The following is a 25,156-nucleotide window of genomic DNA, read 5'->3' as shown; positions in this document are numbered from 1 at the left end:
AAGAGTCTTGTCTTCCTGCAGTGCAGGAGACACGGGTTCAATCCCTGGGTTGAGAAGATCCCCTGAGGAAAATAATGGCAACCCTGGTATTCTTGTCTGGGAAATCCCATGGACAGAGGAGTCTGGCAGGCTGCAGTCCATGGCATTGCAAAAGAGTTAGACACAACTATGCAACTAAACACCACCAGCAAAGGAGTTATCACAAACTGTGGTTGAATAACTTATAAGTGTCCTATGTAATTGAGACTGAGTAAAGTTAATTGATTTTCTCTTCAATATAGTAAGAGGAATATTGCATACTTTTGATTTCAGGAAGGAAAAACAAATTAGAAGTGTAGAAGAAGAAATTGAACAGGGAAAACAAGCAGCAGAGGGTATAATCAAAAATATGTCTCCTGAAAAACAAGTCAAGTATATAGAAATGAAAACCACAAATGAGAAATTATTGCAGGTAATACTAGCTACTACTCTGTGCCGGGCTACAGCAATCTTACTACTGAAAATATGTTCTGAAAGTGGGCAGGATTGGCATCCCCTGAGAGCTTGACTACACCTACTGATCAGAGTCTTTATTTTAACAAGATGATTTATACAAATCTTTAAATTTGGGAAACACTCATCTAGAAAACTTTGTTTTCTTATGTTGTATAGTGACATAACTTTTACTATATTATTCAGTTCTATGCATCGTTCATTTTTGCAGATCATAAAGATATCAATACATGAAGCACTTGTTTTTTAATGAGCTTTTAATGAAAACATTAAAAGGCCATATACAACAGAACCATATGGATATTTACTTTCTTTCCTTCCCTTGCTTTCTAATAAACACCTTTTACTTGCTATGTCCTCATTTTGAACAGCTGTTGTCCCCTAATTATGGTAAGCAATTTGGATGCCCACTGAGGGGTTACTGAGACTGCTCTCAGCATTCAGACATAATGGTGACTCAGATTTGCAAGGTATTATTGCCCTTTCATGCCCAGATTTTCCTTAAGCAAGCAATTAAAAGAGAATTCGTCCCAACAAATACCAATGAATGTAGTTTTAGTTTCTCAGATAATCCTTTATTGACAATTTAACTTTTTATTTCAGACACATTATGAAACATGGTAAAACATTGATGAAAGAGTGTTATTAAAATGCTGAAATAGTATCAAAGTATAGCTAATATTGCACAGGGGTTTTTGAATGGGTCTAGTTGGCCCTTGAACAACTTGGGTATTAGGCACGGCAACCCCTGTGCAGTTTAAAACCTGTGTATAACGTATAGTTTGCCCTCAGTGTCTGAGGTTTCACATCCACTGATTCAACCATCTTTGGACTGAGTAGTACATATTTCTTGAAAAAAAATCTGAATGTCAGTGGACCCATGCAGTTCAAACCAGTTATGTTCAAGAGTCAATGGTAAACAGTTGAAGGGTCTTATCCCTAAGAGTGAGCCATGTAAATTGCTATAGGTCTTGGCCTTAAGAGAAAAGGGTCAAAAAATATGGAAACATGGTTAAAAAGTCAAATAAAAACTATAACTTTAAACAGTAACATCATTAATTTAAAGTCTTCTGATATTTGATATTCTCAGAACACAGTGATGATTCACTGAAAAGTTCTGGCTCCCTTTTTAAAAATTCATGAAGCATTTAAAAGGTAGATCATGGTAAGGTTTTTAATAATGATATAAATTGGCAAAATGGAAATAATGTTAACAAATTCTAGTCAAATTATAAGATATGGGCTGAAAATGTTTACAAAAGTTACTTCAACACATATATTTGAAATGTTGATAAATAAATTATTCTTAATGTAATTTGCATATATATGTGCTTTTTTTTCCCTTCTTCTTAGAAATTAGATACACTTCAGCAACAGCTAGATTCACTGAATATGAAAAAAGAGAGCTTGGAATCTGTAAGTATAAAATGAAGTAAAAGTTTTCATATTACTCAGCTACAAAAGGTAATTCAGTTGAGTGTATTAATGGAACTCATTCAGGTATATATTAGTAGTTTACTAACAGGGGTATAATATATTTTTTTCCCATTCAGGACTTCAACTATCCTAGTTTAGTAAAAAAGTAGATTCAGTTGGCATGGAAACCCACTCCAGTGTTTTTGCCTGGAGAACCCATGGACAGAGGAGGCTGGCAGGCTACAGTCCAAAGGGTCTCAAAGAGTCAGGAAATGACTGACGCGACTTAGCACATCATGGCAGATTCAGTTATTGAGTACCTACCTGCACAAAAATCAGGGTGCCTGCCTGAGGCACACAAAATCTAATGGTAATTTAAAAACATGTGAACAAGAGACTAAAAACAAATGAAGAAGGGGAGGTCAGTTAGTTAAAGATGTAAAAACTCACATTTGCTTTATTATTTATCTAAAGCATTTTAAAGTTCACAAAACATATTTGTTATAAAATATTAAATAAGATGAATGTAAAAATGCCTATTTCTTTTCTTTCTTTCTAGACAGAGTTTCTCTTATATTTGCTGAGTGCTTATTATGTGCTTTTTTGAGCTCTTTATGTGTGTCACCAGCATTGTCATTTTACCTTCACAATAATCCTATAATCCTATCTTTGTTTTACTGCTGAGAAAAACCTCAAGTCGGATGTACACTGGATATGCTGTCTGCAACTTTTCTTTTTTTTAATCTAACATTCTCTCTCAAATGTCTGTTCACATCAGCTCTTAAGATATCTCCCTCATTATTTGAAATTACTGCACTGTACTACATTGTATGCTTATGTATAGCACAGCCTTGTAGATGACTAGGTTTTTCATAGTTTTTTGAGATTATAAAACAATGTTGTAGTAAAAATATACATTTTTTGCTGAGTTACTATATCTTAAGATAAATTTCTCACATTGGGTAAAAAGTTAGAAACTTCTAAAATGTGACATTGCCAAATTGCCTTCTGAAAAGCTTGTTTCATTTTATACTCCTAATCCCAATGTGTGAAAGTGTGTATTTCCCCGTATATTCATTAACAGCATGCATTATCAATCCATTGTTTGCATTTTTGCTAGTTTAATAATTTAAAATTATCTTAATTTTTCATTTATTTATACAAAAGGTGGAGTATCTTTATTTGTTGACCAATGTACTCTTTTTCTGCCAACTACCTTCCCACTGTCTGTCTATCAAATCTGGCCTGCCTTTCTTGATTTCTTATGTATTCAGGTAGCTATCATGATGATAGGGCTAGTAACAATTGTACATTGACAAGATTGCTGTCACCTACCTTGCAAAAGAAATAAACATGAATATTTTGTAATCCTTCTTTTGGAAGTTTGTTATTGAAAAAATAATTTGCTTAAAAATGTTAAGATGATTTTCTCTGTCCAGTTGTCTATATGTGGATACACATAATTTTTATTTTCTTTTATCTCTATGGTAATAAGAATATGCTTCAAGAAATAAGGACTGCATTTAGTGTTAATATAGCCAGTTCTCAAATTCATCACCATCTTTTTTTTAGGGTGTGTAGGAGAGAGTTGGGTCTTATTTCATTGGCAGATTCAGTTTCCACAGAAAGGTGTAAGGTATAACCTTCCTTTTTGTGTTTGTATTGATGCCACTCTTCTTTGGTATTAGTATATATATGCCTAAAATTACATGAATTTAAAGAAATGTACAATATTCTCAAATGAAGAAAAAGTAAATCCTAATTCTGTTTAACTAGATTTCCTTTGTGAGGTTTTGGGGGGGGGGGGGACTTATTTTTTTTTAATTAATTTATTTTTTAATTGAAGGATAATTGCTTTACAGAATTTTGTTGTTTTCTGTCAAACCTCAACATGAATCAGCCATAAGTATACATATGTCCCCTCCCTCTTGAACCTCCTATCTCCCTCCCCATCCCACCCCTCTAGGTTGATACAGAGTCCCTGTTTGAGTTCCCTGAGACATACAGCAAATTCTCATTGGCTATCTATTTTACGTACGGTAATATAAGTGTCCATGTTACTCTCTCCATACATCTCACCCTCTCCTTCCCTCTCCCTGTGTCCATAAGTCTGTTTCTTCATTGCTGCCCTGCAAATAAATTCTTCGGTACCATCTTTCTAGATTCTGTATATCTGTTAGTATATGATATTTATCTTTCTCTTTCTGACTTACTTCACTCTGTAAATAGGCTCTAGGTGCATCCACCTCATTAGAACTGACTCAAATGTGTTCTGTTTCATGACTGAGTAATATTCCATTGTGTATATGTACCACAACTTCTTTATCCATTCATCTGTCAATGGATATCTAGGTTGCTTGCATGTTCTAGCTATATTAAATAGTGCTACAGTGAACATTGGGGTACATGTGTCTTTTTCAGTTTTGGTTTCCTCAGGGTATATGCCTGGGAGTGGGAATCCTGGGTCTTGTGGTAGTTTTATTCCTAGTTTTTTAAGGAATTTCCATACCATCTTCCATAGTGGCTGTATCAATTTACATTCCTACCAACAGTGCAAGAGGGTTTGGAGAAAAGGGAACCCTCTTTTCTCCAGAGGGTTCCCTTTTCTCTATACCCTCTCCAGCACTTACTGTTTGTAGACTTTTTGATGATGGCCATTCTGATCAGTGTGAGATGATATTTCATTATAGTTTTGATTTGCATTTCTCTTAATAATGAGTGATATTGAGCATCTTTTCATGTGTTTGTTAGCCATCTGTTTGTCTTCTTTAGAGAAATGTCTGTTTAGGTCTTTTCCCCACTTTTTGATTGGGTTGTTTGTTTTTCTGGTGTTGAGTTGTATGAGCTGCTCGTGTATTTTGGAAATTAATCCTTTGTCAGTTGTTTCATTTGCTATTATTTTCTCCCATTCTGTGGGTTGTCTTTGCACCTTGCTTATAGTTTCCTTTGCTGTGCAAAAGCTTTTAAGTTTAACCAAATCCCACTTGTTTACTTTTGTTTTTACTTCCATTACTCTCAGAGGTGGGTCATAGAGGATCTTGCTTTGATTTATGTCATCAAGTGTTCTGCCTATGTTTCCCTCTAGGAGTTTTATAGTTTCCGGTCTTACATTTAGGTCTTTAATCCATTTTGAGTTTATCTTTCTGTATGATGTTAGGAAGTGTTCTAACTTCATTCTTTTACATGTAGCTGTACAGTTTTCCCAGCACCACTTTTGAAGAGGCTATCTTTGCCCCATTGTCAAAAATATATTCTTGACAAAATATATACAAAATATACAAATATATACAAAAGTATATTCTTGCCTCCTTTGTCAAAATTAAGGTACCCATAGGTGCATGGGTTTATTTCTGGTCTTTCTATCTTGTTCCATTGGCCTGTGTTTCTGTTTTTGTGCCAGTACCATACTGTATTGATGACTGTAGCTTTGTAGTATAATCTGAAGTCAGGAAAGTTGATTCCTCCAGCTCCATTCTTCTTTCTCAAGGCTGCTTTGGGCATTTGGGGTTGTGTTTCCATATGAAATGTGAAATTTTTTGTTCTAGTTATGTAAAGATGCCATTGGTAATTTGATAGGGATTGCATTGAATCCATAGACTGCATTTGGTAGTATAGTCATTTTCACTATATGGATTCTTCCTACCCAGGAACATGGAATATCTCTCCATCTGTTTATGTTGTCTTTGATTTCTTTCACCAGTGTCTTATAATTTTCTGTATACAGTTATTTTTGCCTCCTTAGATAGGTTTATTCCTAGATATTTTATATGTTTTTGTTGCAATAGTGAATTCCTTAATTTTTATTTCTGATTTTTCATTGTTAGTATATAGGAATACAAGTGATTTCTATGTATTGATTTTGTATCCTGTGACTTTGCTAAATTCACTGGTTAGCTCTAGTAATTTTCTGATAGTATCTTTAGGGTTTTCTATGTATAGTATAATGTCATCTGCAAACAGTGAGAGCTTTACTTCTTCTTTTCTGATCTGGATTCCTTTTATTTCTTTTTTGAAGTAAATTTTTTATTTCACTCTTTTTGGCATTAGTACATATATGCCTAAAACTGCATGAATTTAAAGAAATGTTACAATATTCTCAAACGAAGAAAATGTAAATCCTAATTCTATTTAACCTTAGCTGGATTCCTTTGTGGGTTTTTTGGTGGACGGTGGTGGACTTGTTCTTTAAAACAACATTATGTCAAATATCAGTCAATGAGTATTCATTTAATATCTGCTGTATGCTCACTACTGTGCTAAGTATTGTTGATTCAGTTCATAGGGGTGTGAAAAAAATCAGGTGAAGGATCAACATGAGCTTGAGTCTTCAGGAATGGTTTTATCAAGATGAAATTTGAACATGTCTATAAGTGGTTAAGTAAAATGGAAGGGGAAGATACTGTGAAGAGGGATACCTCAAAATGTCTGCATTTTTTTCTATTGATGTTTTATTATCATGACTTTTCATCTAAAGCTAATATATTGTTAAGTTGGTACAAAAGTAATTGTGGCTTTGAATTGTTGAAATTTGCCATTTGATATTGGATTATGTTCTTAAATAAATGTGATTATGTTATACATCATTTATTTATTTTTTTGTTATACATCATTTTAATGCATATTTCTCACTTCATGTTTTCTTGCTAATGACTTATTGCTTGCTATTTATTTTGTATTTATTTTAGAATATAGAAATGATGTTAGACAAAAAGCAAATTGGAGGGATTTTTTTAATTCGAGTTCAAAATGGGTCATAAAGCAGCAGACACAACTCACAGCATCAGCATTGCATTTGACCCAGGAATTGCTAACAGACATACAGTGCAGTGGTGATTCAAGAAGTTTTGCCAAGAAGATAAGAGCCTTGAAGATGAGGAGTGCAGTGGCCAGCCATTGGAAATTGACAACAACCAATTGAGACCTATCATCATAGCTGATCCTCTTACATCTACACAAGAAATTGCCTAAGAACTCAGCATCAACCATTCTACAGTCATTCAGCATTTGAAGCAAATTGGAAACGTGAAAAAGTTTGATAAGTGGGTGCCTTGTGAACTGACCAAAAATCAAAAAAATCATCATCCTGAAGTGTTGTCTTCTCTTATTCTACGCAACAACAATGAGCTATTTCTTGATTGGATTGTGACATGCAATGAAAAGTGAATTTTATGTGACAACTGGTGACAACCAGTTCAGTGGTAGGACTGAGAAGAAGCTTCAAAGCACTTCCCCAAACCAACCTTACACCGTAAAAAGATCTTAGTCACTGTTTGGTGGTCTGCAGCCCATTTGATCCTCTACAGCTTTCTGAATCCAGAAAGGATTCAACATAAAGGGCCCAATTCTTTGCCATGACAATGCCCGACCCCATGTTGCACAACCAATGCTTCAAAAGTTGAACAATTTGGACTATGTAGTTTTGCCTCATGCACCATATTCACCTGACCTTTCACCAACCGACTACCACTTCTTCAAGCATTTCAACAACTTTTTATAGGGAAAATGCCTCCACGACCATTAGGAGGCAGAAAATGCTTTCCAAGAGCTAGTTGAATCCTGAAGCACGAATTTTTATGATACAGGAATAAACTTTTTTCTCATTAGCAAAAATGTGTTGTTCCTATTTTCATTAATAAAGATGTGTTTGAGCTTAGTTGTAATGATTTAAAATTCATGGTCCAAAACCGCAGTTACTTCTGTACCAACCTAATACTTAAGCTGTGTATATAACCCTTTGCCTATGGACTTTCAGACATTTCCTCTTGTTCACTTTTTCCGTTTTTTATTATTCTTTCTCTTTTGCTTTCAAAAAGGAGGAGCTCTTCCCTCTTAAAAATCTTGTTAGCGCTGTGGGCCTGGTTTCAGATATCAGCATTAACTTTTATTTTTGTTAGAAAAATTCTTTAGATCTCAGATAATCAGTTTTCACATCTGTAAAACAGAATTAATGGTACTGTCTTAACAGAGTTGCTTTGAGTGTTAAGAGAATATGAAGTATAAAGTCTATACTTTATACATAAGTACATATACTTATGTATAAAGTATATATATAAGGTATATAAAGAATTTGAAGTATAGTGCCTACCACAGAGTACATGCTCAATAAATAGTAGCTTCAAATGTCACTTTAATTATAATTGCCACTAACACCCCTAGCTCTTTTTATTTTCTTTTGAAATTATCCTATCCCTTACTTTCTCTTTATGAACAGTAGAACAGTGGTGAATACATGATAATTTTACTACTCATTTCTACTAGTTTCCTAGTGCTGCTGTAATAAAGTATTACAAACTGAGTGACATAAAACAACAGAAAAAATATTCTAATACTTCTCGAGGCTAAAGGTCTTAAAATCAAAGTATCAGCAGACTTGCTTCCTCTGGAACACTAGGTAGAATCCTTCCTTGCCTATTCCTAGCTTCTGGTGCTGGCTGTCAATCCTTGGTATTTGCTCCTTAACTTGTATCTGTATCTATTCTTTGCTGGTGTCATCAAATGGCATTCTCCTCATGTATCTCTGTTTGTGTGCGTGTGTGTGTATGTATCTCTGTTTTTATCTTCATGTATCTGTTTTTATCTTTTCCAATAAAGACAGCAGCTATATTGGATTAAGGTTCACCTTAATGACCTCAAGATATCAGAACTTAATTAAATCTGCACAGACTGCATTTCAAATTAAGTCACGTTCATAGGTGCTGGAGATTAGATCTTCAACGTATATTTTTGAGGGGATATAATTCAACCTTTAACATTGTAGGAAAGCATATATATGATCTATTTAGGGGAAAATATCTTCCCTCTAGAGATCAGTTCTTTGGACTTTGAATTGAGTTTTGTGGTTCAAGTTATACATATATTGTTTCATTTTCTTTATTATCTTCCCACTGGTAGAGATGTCTGTATCTTTGTTTAGGTCTTATATTTAAAAACTAAAACTAAAGCTACCACTTCTTGTGAATCTTAGACTGAATAGCTTACAAACGTATATAGGGATTTATTTTTATTCTTCAGTATTTAGAATTTGTAGCATTCTTGAGTATTCTAGATACTTATATCTCTATTTAAGGAAGCTGGTAGATTAAATTTGTCCTTAGTTATAAACTGAAACTATTTGAATAGTTTTTGATTAAATACTAAAATTATTTTTTTTAATTCTCTTTAGGAAATAGCACACTCCCAGGTTAAACAGGAGGCTGTATTGCTACATGAAAAACTTTATGAGTTGGAGTCCCATCGAGATCAGATGATTGCAGAAGACAAAAATATGGGATCTCCAATGGAAGAAAGAGAGAGATTGCTCAAGCAGGTAGGAAAAACAAACATACTTATTTTAAAATGTCAGGATTTGGTAAATGTATCCATTTGTTTTATTTAAGGCATATGCATTGAACAGAAAGCCAATAAGCTTATTTAAAAAACAAAACAGTGAAAAGCAGACTCCACCTAAATTAATATGAACTGCTTGACCAAGAAAATCTAGATAAAAGTAATTTCTAACATAAAGACTTTTTATTTTTTTTACTTAACTCCTAATTTTCTATGGTCTTCATACATATTTGATCATTTTTTCATGTTTTGGTTCCTTACAAGAAAAACTCTTCTTATTGGTCAGTAAATAATTAGAAAATCTTACTGAAAATGTATTACATTATTTGCTTTAGGCCTCATATGTAGAAAATTAAGTGTCCCAAGGCTGATGACTTTGTGTGGTTATTTCTATCAGTGCCTGATGAAAGTGAATGAATTTAGAATGTCCTGTGAGATCATAGTATGTCAGCATGTTGTATCACATGTGTTCAGTAGTTTTCCTGCTGCCCCAAGGCTGGCTTTAATTTAGCCTATTAAATTATAGGCTAAAACACCCTAAACATACAGCCCTTAGGAGCCTATATATTTGGGAAACAGATCGAGTGTATAACCTGTAAATGGGACTCCTTTGTGGTCTTGGATTGAATCCAATGGGTTTGCAAGAACAGTAAGGATCACCTCAGGCTTCCCAGGTGGCATTAGTGGTAAAGAACCTGCCTGCCAGTGTAGGAGACACAAGAGGTGCAGGTTCGATCCCTGGGTTGGGAAGATCCCCTGGAAGAAGTCATGGCAACCCTCTCCATATTCTTGCTTGGAGAATCCTATGGACAGTGGAGCTTGGTGGGCTAAGTCCATAGGGTCACAAAGAGTCAGACACAAATGAAGTGACTTAGCACACAGGAGCTATTTAAGTATTAGAATCATTCTATAAAGGTATTATAATCTAGAATCTCTGAAACTCTTTGGAAAGAGATCATTGAAGGCAGGGGACTAAAGAGTGATCCCGGGATAGAATTGCTAAATAAAATATAGAATGATTAAGTTAAATTTGAATTTCAGATAAGCATTGAATAATCTTTAAGAATAAATATATACATAAAGATGATAAGTGTCTTCCAAATACTGCATAGTATATACATACCACAAAAGGTACTCATTGTTTTTCTGAAATTGAAATGTAATGGGGTTTGCTAAATCTGGCAACCCTACTTTGTGTGTGGCATGGGAGTAGGTAACAGGGGGAGCCAGGGGTAGGGAGACAGGCTCAAGCATCCTAGATATTTATTTAAACTGATTCGGTCCTGAAAATGTATTAATCTCATTGTGCTTTGTTGGATAGGTATGGCTATATCAGTCACCACTCTTCCTTTGAGGAGGAAAGAAAAATCTGTGACTAGTTCCCCAGTGATGTTCCTTTTAACTTAAAAGGTTGAATTTTAAGAAATAAGTTAAAAGAAAGAGACTAGATTTGACATTTTAGTACATGCCTTAGAAGGAAAATCTCTTTAAGATGGCCCAACAATGAACAGTTCTTTAAATTCTGTTTTCTCTTTATACATTTATAGGTTAAAGAAGATAATCAGGAAATAGCCAGCATGGAGCGGCAGTAAGTACATTTACATTAGGACATTTTACATTCATTTCTCATCTTTTAAATTGTAGTCTAAGCGTATAAGAGATGCATATTGTTAGTCTTTTTTTTTCAGTGGTTCATAGTGACAGTGCAGCTTTCTGTTTTATTTATAGCTTTAAATAATTCTTTGAATGTTTAGTTAGGAGCCATTACATAGTATAATTACTTTTTAAAAACAGCTTTATTGTGATGTAATACATACTATACAATTCACATATTTAAAGTGTACAATTCAGAGGTTTTTAGTATATTCACAGAATTGTGTAACCACCACCTCAGTCAATTTTCAAACACTTCAGTCACCCCACTAAGAACCCATATCCCTTCACACCTCTCATCCCCAATTCCCAGCCCTAGGCAACCATTCTGCTTTATGTCTCTATAGGTTAGCATGTTCTAGACATTTCATATAAATGAGAGCATACAATGTATAGTCCTATGTGGCTGGATTCTTAACATTTAGCATAATGTTTCCATTATGGTTGGGGTCACTGAGTGTACCAGTGCAGGTGCCTGGGACCTTTTGAAGGAGGTCACCATTATCTTCATTACCTCCACCATATTTTGGCCTCAGGTCAAAAAAAAACATGGAGGGAACACAGCCCTGCCCTTCAACAGAAAATTGGATTAAAGATTTACTGAGAATGGCCCCACCCATCCGAACAAGACTCCCATACGCTTCCGTAAACCTCTTATCCTTCTCCATCAGAGGGCAGAAAACCATAATCACAGAAAAGTATCCAATCTGAACACGTGGACCACAGCCTTGTCTAACTCAATGAAGCTATGAGCCCTGCCACGTAGGGCCACCTAGAACAGATGTGTCATGGTGGAGAGTTCTGACAGAATGTGGTCCACTGGAGAAAGGAATGGCAAACCACTTTAGTATTTGTGCCTTGAGAACCCCATGAACAGTATGAAAAGGCAAAAAGAAAGGATACTGAAAGAGGAACTCCTCAGGTTGGTAGGTGTCCAGTATACTACTAGAGATCAGTGGAGAAATAACTCCAGAAAGAATGAAGAGATGGAGCCAAAGCAAAAACAACACCTAGTTGTGGATGTGACTGGTGGTGGAAGTAAAGTCCGATGCTCTAAAGAACAATATTGCATAGGATCCTGGAATGTTAGGTCCATGAATCCAGGCAAATTGGAACTGGTCAAACAGGAGATGGCAAGAGTGAACATCGACATTTTAGGAATCAGTGAACTAAAATGGACTGGAATGGGTGAATTTGACTCAGATGATCATTATATGTACTACTGTGGGCAAGAATTTCTTAGAAGAAATGGAGTAGCCATCATAGTCAACAGAAGAGTCCGAAATGTAGTGCTTGGATGCAATCTCAAAAACAACAGAATAATCTCTGTTCCTTTCCAAGGCAAACCATTCAGGATCACAGTAATCCAAGTCTATGCCCCAAGCAGTATTGCTGAAGAAGCTGAAGTTGAATGGTTCTTTGAAGACTTACAAGACCTTCTAAAACTCACACCCAAAAAAGATGACCTTTTCATTATAGGGGCCTGGAATGCAAAAGTAGGAAGTCAAGAAATACCTTGAGTAACAGGCAAATTTGGCCTTGGAGTACACAATGAAGCAGGGCAAAGGCTAATAGAATTTTGCCAAGAGAATGCACTGGTCATAGCAAACACCCTCTTCCTAGAAGACTCTACACATGGACATCACCAGATGGTCAATATCGAAATCAGATTGATTATATTCTTTGCAGCCAAAGATAGAGAAGCTCTATGCAGTCAGCAAAAACAAGATCAGGAGCTGACTGTGGCTCAAATCATGAACTCTTTAAGCCAAATTCAGACTTAAATTGAAGAAAGCAGGGAAAACCACTAGACCATTCAGGTATGACCTAAATCAAATCCCTTAGGATTATACAGTGGAAGTGACAAATAGATTCAAGGGATTAGATCTGATAGACACAGTGCCTGAAGAACTATGGACAGAGGTTCATGACATTGTACAGGAGACAAGGATCAAGACCATCCCCAAGAAAAAAAAATGCAAAAAGGCAAAATGGTTGTCTGAGGAGGCCTTACAAATAGCTATGAAAAGAAGAGAAGCAAAAGGCAAAGGAGAAAAGGAATGATATACCCATCTGAGTGCAGACTTCCAAAGATCGTAAGAAGAGATAAGAAAGCCTTCCTCAGTGATCAGTGCAAAGAAATAGAGGAAAACAATAGAATGGGAAAGACTAGAGATCTCTTCAAGAAAATTAGAGATACCAAGGGAACATTTCTTGCAAAGATGGGCTCAATAAAGGGCAGAAATGGTATGGACCTAACAGAAGCAGAAGATATTAAGAAGAGGTGGCAAGAATACACAGAAGAACTGTACAAAAAAGATCCTCATGACCCAGATAATCACGATGGTATGATCATTCATCTAGAGCCAGACATCCTGGAATGTGTAGTCAAGTGGGCCTTAGGAAGCATCACTGCAAACAAAGCTAGTGGAGGTGATGGAGTTCCAGTTGAGCTATTTCAAATCCTGAAAGATGATGCTGTGAAAGTGCTGCAGTCAGTATACCAGCAAATTTGGAAAAGTCAGCAGTGGCCACAGGACTGGAAAAGGTCAGTTTTCATTCCAATCCCAAAGAAAGGCAATGCCAAAGAATGCTCAAAGTACCGCAAAGTTGCCCTCATCTCACATGCTAGCAGAGTAATGCTCAAAATTCTCCAAGCCAGGCTTCAACAGTACATGAACCATGAACTTCCAGATGTTCAAGCTGGATTTTGAAAAGGCAGAGGAACCAGAGACCAAATGGCCAACATCCGTTGGATCATCAAAAAAGCAAGAGAGTTCCAGAAAAACATCTATTTCTGCTTTATTGACAGTGCCAAAGCCTTTGACTGTGTGGATCAAAACAAACTGTGCAAAATTCTGAAAGAGATGGGAATACCAGACCACCTGACCTGCCTCTTGAGAAATCTGTATGCAGGTCAGGAAGCAACAGTTAGAACTGGTCATGGAACAACAGACTGGTTCCAAATCAGGAAAGGAGTATATCAAGGCTGTATATTGTCACCTTGCTAAATTTAACTTATATGCAGAGTACATCATGAGAAATGCCTGACTGGATGAAGCACAAGCTAGAATCAAGATTGCCAGGAGAAATATCCATAATCTTAGATATGCAAATGACACCACTGTTATGGCAGAAAGTGAAGAAGAACTAAAGTGCCTGTTGAGGAAAGTGAAAGAGGAGAGTGAAAAAGTTGGCTTAAAGCTCATCATTCAGAAACTAAGATCATGACATCTGGTCCCATCACTTTATGGGAAATAGATGGGGAAACAGTGGAAACAGTGTCAGACTTTATTTTTTTGGGCTCCAAAATCACTGCAGATGGTTATTGCAGCCATGAAATTAAGACACTAGCTCCTTGGAAGAAAAGTTACAACCAACCTAGAAAGGAAGAAAAGGAAAGAAAGTGACATTGCTCAGTCGTGTCTGACTCTGCGACCCCGTGGACTATAGCCTACCAGCTCCTCCGTCCATGGATTCTCCAGGCAAGAATACTGGAGTGGGTTGCCATTTGCTTCTCTAGGGGATCTTCCCGACCTAGGGATCGAACCCAGGTCTCCCACATTACAGGCAGACGCTTTACCCTCTTAGCCACCAGGGAAGCCCTATAACTAACCTAGACAGCATATTTAAAAGCAGAGACATTACTTTGCCAACAAAGGTCTGTCTAGTCAAAGCTATGGTTTTTCCAGTAGTCAGGTATGGATGTGAGAGTTGGATTATAAAGAAAGCTGAGCACCAAAGAATTGTTGCTTTTGAACAGTGGGTTGGAGAAGACTCTTGAGAGTCCCTTGGACAGCAAGGATATCCAACCAGTCCATCTTAAAGGAAATCAGTCCTGAATACTCATTGGAAGGACTGATGCTGAAGCTGAAACTCCCAATATTTTGGTCACCTTATGTGAAGAACTGACTCATTTGAAAAGACCCTGATGCTGAGAAAGATTGAGGGTAGGAGGAGAAGGGGATGACAGAGGATGAGATGGCTGAATGGCATCACTGACTCAATGGACATGAATTTGAGTAAACTCCGGGAGTTGGTGATGGACAGGGAGGCCTGGCGTGTTGCAGTCCATGGGGTCTCCAAGAATCAGACACGACTGAGTGACTGGACTGAATATTTCCAAGGTTCATCTATGTTGTAGTATGTATCATTATATCATTTCTTTTTATTGCCAAATAATACCCCATTGCATGGATATACCATATTTATTTATCCATTCATTAATTGATAGACATTTGGATTGTTTCTGTCTTTTGGCTATGATGGATCATGCTGGTATGAACATTCATTTACAAATTTTTGTGTGGATATATATTTTTGCTTCTCTTGTGTATTTACCAAGAATGGTATTTACCTAGGCGTGCTGATTCATACAATAACTCTATATTTAACTTTTTGAGGAGGTGCCAGACTATTTTCTAATGCTGCTAAACCATTTTTTATTTTCACCATCAGTGACTAAGTATTCCAGTTTCTCCATGACTTCATCAACACTTGTTATTACCTTTTCTTTTTGATTATAGCCATTATAGTGTGTGTGAAGTGGTATCTCATTGATTTGCATTTTCCTGATGACGAATGATGTTGAACCTTTTTTCATGCACTTATTCGTCATATGTATATATTCTTTGGAAAAATATCTGTTCACATTCTTTGCCCATTTTTTTTCCCATTCAGTTTTATAAATTTTATTTGTGTTTTGACTGCGTTGGGTCTTTCTTACAGCACATGGGCCCTTTGTTGCTGTATGCTGACTTTCTCTAGTTGTGGAGAGTGGGAGCTGCTCTGTAGGTGCAGTGCATGGGCTTAGCCTTACAGTGACTTCTCTTGCTGTGGAGCACAGTCTCTAGGGTGTGGAAGCTCAGTAGTTGTGGCTCATGGACTTAGTTGCCCCATGGCATGTGGGATCTTAATTCCCATACTGGGGATTGAACCCATGTCCCCAACATTGACAGGTAAATTCTTAACCACTGGGCCACCAGGGAAGTGCTCCCAATTTTAAATTGGGTTATTAATTTATTTTTGACTGTGCCATGTGGGATATTAGTTCCCTGACCAAGGATTGAACTAGAGTCCCTTCCATTGGAAGTGCAGTCTTAACCACTGGACTGTCAAAGGAGTCCACTTATGGTCTTATTAGTGAATTGTAAGAGTTCTTTATATATTCTAAATAGACTCTCTCATCAGATCAATGACTTGCAAAATTTTTCTTCCATTATGTGGATTTTCTTTTTATTTACATTATGGTGTTCGTTGAAACACAGAAGTTTTAAATTTTGATGGTATCTGGTTGGTTGGTTTTTTTTTTTTGCTTGTGCTTTTGGTGTCATATCTAAGAAACCAGTGCCTAGTTCAAGTTCACAAAGACTTATGCTTATGTTTTATTTTTATTTAACTGTTTTATAGTGCAGTTCTTATGTTTAGATCTGTGATTCACTAACTTTTGTGAATGGTATGAGGTAGGAGTCCAGTTGTATTCTTTTCCATATGCATTTCCAGCTGTCCCAGTACCATTTGTTGAAATATTCTTTCAACAAATGTTGTTTAATGTTCTTTCTCTGTTAAACTGTTTTGGCACCTTTGTCAAAAATCAATGTATATAGATATAGTCCTTTTTCTAGACTCAAAACAATTCTATTCCATGGCTATATATGTCTTTCCTTATTCCAGTACCATACTGTCTTGATTACTATTTGTTGTTATTGTTCAGTCACTAATCATGTCCAACTCTTTGCAGCCCCATGGGCTGTAGCACACCAGGCTCTCTGTCCTTCATTATCTCCTGGAGTTTGCTCAAATTCATGTCCATTGAGTCGGTGATTCTATGTAACCATCTGATACTCTGCTTCCTCTTTTCTCCATATGCCTTCGATCTTTCTCAGCATCAGGGCCTTTTCCAGTGAGTCTGCTTTTCACGTCAGGCGGCCAGAGTACTGGAGTTTTAGGTTCCGCATAAGTTCTTCCAAAGAATATTCAGGATTGATTTCCCTTGGGGTTGACTGGTTGAATCTCCTTGCAGTCCAGGGGACTCCCAAGAGTCTTCTCTGGCACCACAATTCAAAAACATCAGTTCTTTGGTGCTCAACCTATTTTATGGTCCATGGTCCAACTCATATTTGTACATGACTACTGGAAAAATCATAGCTTTGACTATATGGACCTTTGTCAGCGAAGTGACATCTCTGCTTTTTAATGCGCTGTCTAGGTTTGTCACAGCTTTCCTTCCAAGGAGTAAACGTCTTTAAATTCCATGGCTGCAGTCACCATCTGCAGTGATTTTGGAGCCCAGGGAAAGAAAATCTGACAGTGCTTCCATTTTTTTTCCCCTTCTATTTGTCATGAAGTGATGGGAGCAGATGCTATGATCTTCGTTTTTTTTCTAATGACTACTATAGTTTTGTAATAAGTACAACTGCTTTTGTGAAAATTTTAACCCATGTAATCTGCTCTCAATGGTAAATTTGCTGTTATTTTCCAACTTTTAAGACAAACTTGCTGACTTAGTTTAGTTTATACAAACCTACATAAAGAAGGTTGCTAAAGATTTTTTATTTTCTTAGTATCACCCGTAAAATTCAAAAGAACTTTGAGGAGGTGCCTGCTGTTGAAGTCAGGCAAGCTGACGTTCTCAGAATACACTTGTACTCTAAAGATGAATCATGAAAAAATATTTTTCTCTCAAAATTTATAGTATTGTCCTCAGAATAAAGCATATTTTTATCAATATTATTTCTGCAGATTAGAAAAGATTAAAGATTTTGTAACATCATCACTAAATGTTTTATTGAATAGCAAAATTATCTGCCATAGATTAATTAAATAATATTTTCAACAGGTTAACAGATATAAAAGAAAAAATAAATCAATTTAGTGAAGAAATTAGACAACTTGACATGGATTTAGAAGAACACCAAGGTAATTTTTTTATATTTTTATGATATATAATAATAGACTAAAAAATAGATACATAGCAGTAGTTATATAGTACTAGGGTCTCAGAGACTCTTTGCCTGGGGTTTATTATTTAATTCTTTGTGATATCACTAAGTTTAACTGCTAAAATGCTAAACTACTACAATAATAAATATAGTTAGTATTGAATTAAAGCCAGCTAAAAGCTTTATGTAATTAAAATGGTTGTATAATAATAAGAATTTATTTTGTTTTGCCAAGAAGTTTTCTTTTTTTTTTTAATCAAGTAAAATGGGTTAAAGTTGCTCACAGATTCTAAGTTATACTTCTTCAACATGGGCTAGAGTTGTGGGGGAGTGAAGATCAAGTCATAAATGTCACAAAAGGTACAGGCAGTTATTCCCCAGAGGGCCCAGTAATGAGGTTGCAAATACTGATTATTCCAGTTCTCTGTCACCTTTCCCTAGCAGTGGCCTTTGAAGAGCCAAGGCAAGAACCAGAGCTCTTGGGGTGGAAATGCTGTGGTACGAATTTGGGAGCTACAGTGTGTGTGTGTTTGGGGGAAGACTTTGGGCATTACAGATTTCTAACCAACTTCTCTCTAATAAAGGGGAATGTGGGTTGCTATGGCACTTTAATCACATATTAACTGCAAACCAGTTAATATGTTAATTGGATTATCAACACTTGACTATATATTCTTAAGAGTTAGGTATGGTATTGTAAATAATATACCTAGTAGAGCAGAAGAGATTAAGAAGAAGTGGCAAAAATACACAGAACAACTATACAAAAAAGGTCTTAATGACCTGGATAAACATGATGATGTGATCACTCACCTAGAACTGGACATCCTGGAGTGTGAAGTCAAGTGGGCCTTCAAAAGCATTACTATTAACAAAGTTACTGGAAGTGATGGAATTCCAGCTGAGCTATTTAAATCCTAAAAGATGTTACTGTTCAAATGAAGGTGAAAGTCGCTCAGTCATGTCTGACTCTTTGCAACCCCATGGACTACACAGTCCACGGAATGCTCCAGGCTAGAATACTGGAGTGGGTAGCCTTTCCCTTCTCCAGGGCATCTTCCCAACCCAAAGATCAAACCCAGGTCTCCCGCATTGCAGGTGGATTCTTTACCAGCTGAGCCACAAGGGAAGCCCATTACTGTTAAAGTGCTGCACTAAATATGTCAGCAAATTTGGAAAACTCAGACGTGGCCACAGGACTGGAAAAGGTCAGTTTTCATTCCAGTCCCAAAGAAGGGCAGTGCCAAAGAATCTTAAACTATACAATTAAGCATACAGTTGGGACTTCTGTGATAGCTCAGTTGGTAAAGAATCCGCTTGCAGTGCAGGAGACGCCGGTTGGATTCCTGGGCTGGGAAGATTCGCTGGAGAAGGGATAGGCTACCCACTCCAGTATTCTTGGGCTTCCCTTGTGCCTCAGCTGGTAAAGAATCTGCCTGCAGTGTGGGAGACCTGGGTTCGATCCCTGGGTTGAAAAGATCCCCTGGAGAAGGGGAGGGCTGCCCACTCCAGATTTCTGGTCCAGAGAATTCCATGGGCTGTATAGTCCATGGAGTCGCAAAAAGTCAGACACGACTGAATGACTTCACTTTCACATTTTGTGCTCATTTCACATGCTAGCAAGGTTATGCTCAAATCTTCAAGGTAGACTTCAGCAGTACATGAACTGAGCTTCCAGATGTACAAGCTGGGTTTAGAAAAAGCAGAGGAACCAGAGATCAAATGGCCAACATCCGTTGGATCATAGAGAAAGCAAGGGAATTCCAGAAAAACATCTACTTCTGCTTTATTGACTATGCTAACGCCTTTGACTGTGTGGATCACAACAAATTGTGGAAAATTCTTCAAGAGATGGGAGTACCAGACCACCTTATCTGTCTCCTGAGAAACCTGTTTATGGGTCAAGAAGCACAGTTAGAACCAGACATAGAACAACAGATTGATTCAAAATTGAAAAAGGAGTATGTCAAGGCTGTATATTATCACCCTGCTTATTTAACTCATATGCAGAGTGCATCATTCAAAATGCCACACTGAATGAATCACAAGCTGGAATCAAGATTGCTAGAAGAAATATCAACAATCTCAGATATACATATGATACCACTCTAATGGTAGAAAGTGAAGAACTAAAGAGCCCCTTGATGAAAGGCTTGAAAGCCTTTCATCTTGATGAACTGATGAAAGAGAAGAGTGAAAAAGCTGGCTTGAAACTCAACATTCAAAAAATGAAGATCTTTGGCATCGAGTCCCAAATAAAAGGGTAAAAAGTGGAAGCAGTAGCATATTTTCTTTTCTTGGGCTCTAGAATCAACTGCAGATGGTGACTGCAGCCATGAAATTTAAAGATGCTTGCTCCTTTGCAGGAAAGCTGTGACAAACCCAGACAGCATATTAAAAAGCAGAGACATCACTTTTCCGACAAAGGTCCATATAATCAAAGCTGTGGCTTTTCCAGTAGTCATGTATGGACATGAAAGTTGGACTGTAAAGAAGGGTCAGCACCAAGGAATTTGATGCTTTTGAATTGTGGTGCTGGAGAAGATTGTTGAGAGCCCCTTGGACTACAAGGAGTCCAAGGGACTCCTTGCACTGATTGATTTAGTCAATCCTAAAGGAAATCAACCCTGGATATTCACTGGAAGAACTGATGTTAAAGCTGAAACTCTTAATACTTTGGCCACCTGATGCGAAGAGCAGAAAAGACCTTGATGCTGAGAAAGTAAGAGGAGAAAGAGGGGATGCAAGGATGTTCCTTCATCCTTTGGAGGAGCAAAGCATGAGACGGTTAGATAGCGTCACTGACTCAATGGACATGAATCTGAGCAAACTCCTCCTCCTGCCATGCTGCAGTTCATGGAGTCTCAGAGTCAGCCAGGACTTAGCGACTTTACAACAACAATAATGGCTGAAGAAACATTTATAGCAGGGGAAACGGGGGTACTTTTCTTAAATATTTTATTTCAACTTTAATGCTGTCTATTAGTTTTATTTATACTTTTTCTTGACTTATGAGTAATAGTGTTAGCGACTGTTGATTACTTATCTGGACTGGTTACTTTGTGATCTTTACAGAAACCCTTTGAAGCCTCGTTAACCTCTTTTATACTTGTTGAAGCTCAGCGAAGTTACTCATATTCTCACAACTAATAACGGGTAGAGTCTAGATATATGCCAAGTTCTCTTTGACCCCAAAGTCTTAGTTTTATTGCCCAAACCTGATCTTGGCTTTCTGATATGAAGTGCCATATTTGTGAAATGAAAATATTCTTGTGAAATGCTTACAGTCTTATTTATATGTGGCTACATGTCAATGAGATCTCTAAAAACAGACAGACTTTAAGCGCTGATTATTAGGAAAGTAAACTTATCTGAGCTTTCATTCTCTCATTTGCAAAATAAATATAATGGTCCTACCTCACTAAGATTTATGAATATTAAATGGTACACATGGCAAGGTAGGTTCACTAAGGTCATGTTATTTTCTTTATTAAATTATTTTATTGCTTTTAATTTATATAGATCTAGTATTGCAGATTTCTGAGAAATTGATAATGTTCTTGATTTCAGATACTTTATAGGATACATTTTAAATAATATTCCACCTTCTAAATTTAAATTTATTAATTGCTAGTTCTAAAAGTTCCTCTGTTCTTCTCCAGGGGATCTTCCCAACCCAGGGATTGAACCAGGTCTCCCGCATTGCAGGCAGACTCTTATACCATCTGAGCCATCAGGGAATCCAAGTTCTAAAATAAATAGAATGCTTTGAATTGTAGCTTCTTTTCTCCTTTTAGTTTTCGAACATTATTTTTCAAAAATTCTTTGTCCTTTCTTGCCATGCTGTGTGGCTTACAGTATCCAGTTCCTCAATCAGGGATCGAACCTGTCTCCCTTGCAGTGGAAGCACAGAGCCGTAACCACTGGGCCACCAAGGGATTCCCTGTCCTTTTTGATTGATGTAGAAAGATGCAATCTATAATGTAATAGTTAGTAGCAAAAAAAAAGTAGCAAAAAAGTATATATACATATGCTTTTTTATTTTATACACACACACACACGTGTCTCTGTGTGTACGTGCATGCTCAATTGCTCAGTCATGTCCAACTCTTTGTGACCCCATGGACTATAGTCGGCCAGGCTTCTCTTTCCATAGAATTTTCCAGGCAAGAATACTGGAGTTGGTTGCCATTTCCTACTAAGGAGATCTTCCCAACCGAGGGATCAAATCTGTGTTTCTGGTGTCTTCTGAATTGGCAGATGGACTCTTTACCACTGTGCCACCTGAGAAGCCCATATTTGTATATGTAAATATAAGAATATATATAATATATAAGTATTATGTGTTCATATATATAATATATGTGTATGTGTATATATATATATACATATATATATATATATATATATATATATATATATCAATGGATTAGTTTGCTGTTCTACTACTACCTTGTGATCATCCTTGAATATTGTGAACAGCATAGGGATTTTTGTTAGTTAAGGATCTCATTGTTTCTTGCCTGAACTACTGCGATAGTCTAACTGGTCTTTCCACCTCCATTCTTGCTCCCTCTCAGATTCATCCACCACAGTATGCCAGACTGACTTTGTGAAATGTGATTTTCTGTCATTCTCCTACTGAACAGTGGTTCTCAATGACCTACAAGATAAAATTTAAGAATCTTTGTATGGCATTCTAGTTCTTCCGTAATCTGGCCTGTACATTGTCAATCTCCTTTTCTATCCCTCGTCATCTCTATGCTTACATTCTAGTAATAACAATAATAATAATAATCTATTATACCAGTGGTACCTCACACCTCACCCCCTTTACCATATATCAAAGTATTGTTTCACGTTCAATCCTTTGTTCCTGTTATTTGTTCCCTTATCTTGAATGTTCTTTTCCCTGTTATTTATCTCCCTAACTTCTCATCTTTTAAGATCTAGCTCAGGTATCCTTTCATGTCCAGTGTAATTAACCCTGACTTCCCTCCCTGACCTGCTTCTGGGCTGGGCTAAGTGAATGGCCCCCTCTGTTATCAGAGCACATGGCATAAACGCATTGACCATATGACTACCACTTTCTACTTAGATATTTGTCTTTTTCTTAGGCTGTGTGTCCTCCACGACAGGGACTGCATCTTGTTTCCTCTTTCATCAACACAGTGCCTGGGAAAATAAGCGTTCCATAAATCTTTGTGGAATGAATCAAACAGTCCTTATTTTATTAAAATATTTTAAAATTATTATTAATTTTTTGCCACACCTTGCAGATTGTAGGATTTGAGTTCCCCAACCAAGGATTGAACCCCAGCCCGCCACAGTGAGAGCACAGAGTCCTAACCACTGGACCACGAGGGAATTTTCAGTCCTGTATTTTAGAAGGGAAAGATTTGTAGAGTCAATTAAAGGTGATAATTGGCCTCTAGTCACTTCTTTGGGCCCTGCAGTTCTCTTTTAAGAAGTTAATCTTTTTTTCCTTCTGCACTGGGTCTTCATTACCGTGTGTGGGCTCTCTGTAATTGCAGCAAGTGGGGCTATGCTCTAGTTGTGGCATGGGGCCTTCTCCTTGTGGTGGCTTCTCTTTTTGTTGGGTGTGGGCTCTGGGTACAAGAGTTTATGTAGCTGTGATGCACAGGCTCAGTTGCTCTGCAGCATATGGTATCTTCCCAGATCAGGGATCAAACCTATGTCCCCTGCGTTGGCAGGTAGATTCTTAACCACTGGACCACCAGGGAAGTCTGGCCCTCTAGTTCTGAAGATATACGAATACGCTCTTATACACAGAGAGAGCTTGATTAATTAGCAGCAGTTTTATTACCTTCTAGAGGATTCCTACCTTCGCAGTTTATGATTTTCAATAAAGAGGTGGATTCTTTATTTTTCCAATAAAGAGGTGGATTCTATGTGTGCATTCTCAGGAGTCCCTTGGCTCAAGACTGTGGATAATCTGCTCCTTAAGATGTGGAGGATTATCAGGTTGACTCTCTGGTCCATACTTATCTCTGCCCCAGCTTCATTCCTTCTGACCCATTTTATTAATTTCTTAGATGTTACCTGGTTTCTTCCATGTATGGCATCTGTATATAATCCAGCCTGGCTACCTTTTGCCTTGTAGGGGTTCTGGTTAAGATAGCATTTAAACCATAAATGTGTTTGTTCATGTCTGACTTTGTTAGTACTCCTCCAACCTTTTGATTTTCAAATAAACTTTTTAAAGGTTTGCATAATTCATTCTAAAGGCATCTTTTGATATTGGTTTAGGTATAGTTATGTTCTCTGCTAGGTATTAATGGTGGTCCTGTAATCCTACAGCTTCTTTAAATTCATCATTTTAGGCATTTTTAAGTCCTTAAAGTTATAATTTGCTTAAAGTTACATTGCCTGACTGTTTGAGACCCTATAGACTGTAGCCCGCCAGGCTACTCTGTCCATGGGATTTTTCCAGGCAAGAATACTGGAGTGGGTTGCCATGCCCTCCTCCAGGGGATCTTTATTATTATTGTTTCCTTTCCTATATTCCTCATTGCCATGAGTTTGACCTTTAAAAATTCTTTTTACTGTCATTTTAGAGGAGTTTGGGGGTGGGGTGGGGCAAGGGGTTAGATATGCACATTCAACCTTTATAAAAAAATCACAAGTTATAAATTTATCCAGAATTTTTAATGAGTTTTAATCATCTTGAATGTTCTTCATTTTACTGGTTTGTGGGTGTGTATGTTTTGCCTCAAAAGACCATTCTCATGTGTTTTCATTAACTGTGCAATTATCAACCAGCATCTACAAGGATACCCATTCCCGCTTTTTAAAAATTTTCCTTAAACTAGTTCAAGTTATTTTAAAGACTCCAAATAACTTATTTTTTAATTGTATACTTTTTAAATACAAATCTGGTATATACTATCATGGGGAAAATTTAAGCAGTACCAAAGTGTATAAAGTAAAAAGCCATCTCCTTTCTCTTCATACTCATCCTTCATTGCTTTTCTCCTTACACTCGTACTTCAGAGGTAATCATTGTTTATAGCATAGCCTTTTAGACTTTTTTTCTATACACAGCACACATATATATAATTGTATGTATATATTTTGTGTATTTAATTAAGTGATACTATAAAGTTGTTCTGAGCTTGAGTCTTTTAACTTTGTACTTACAAAAACTATTAGCTGTGATCATGTTGATATGGTTGTTAAATATCATTAGCTATATCCACATTGACATTTGTTGTTGTTGTTTAGTTGCCAAGTCGTGTCCAGCTCTTTGCAACCCTATGGTCTGTGGCCCGCCAGGCTCCTCTGTCCCTGGGATTTTCCAAGCAAGA

General features: G+C 36.9%; 1 protein-coding gene across 4 annotated transcripts in view; it reads left to right on the top strand.

Moving 5' to 3' along the window:
* Positions 1–25,156, top strand: part of IFT74 (intraflagellar transport 74) — a 97,355-nt gene that overhangs the window by 35,917 nt on the left and 36,282 nt on the right. For all 4 annotated transcript variants that reach the window (XM_061132268.1, XM_061132266.1, XM_061132267.1 and 1 more), the window contains 5 exons: positions 313–451; positions 1,846–1,908; positions 9,071–9,214; positions 10,782–10,822; positions 17,726–17,805. In XM_061132268.1, coding sequence (XP_060988251.1) covers positions 313–451; positions 1,846–1,908; positions 9,071–9,214; positions 10,782–10,822; positions 17,726–17,805 — 467 coding nt within the window. The remainder of the gene's footprint in view (positions 1–312; positions 452–1,845; positions 1,909–9,070; positions 9,215–10,781; positions 10,823–17,725; positions 17,806–25,156) is intronic.

Source organism: Dama dama, chromosome 29 (assembly GCF_033118175.1).
Source record: "Dama dama isolate Ldn47 chromosome 29, ASM3311817v1, whole genome shotgun sequence".
Taxonomy (NCBI): Eukaryota; Metazoa; Chordata; class Mammalia; order Artiodactyla; family Cervidae; genus Dama; species Dama dama.
This window is presented reverse-complemented; position numbering and strand designations above follow the sequence as displayed.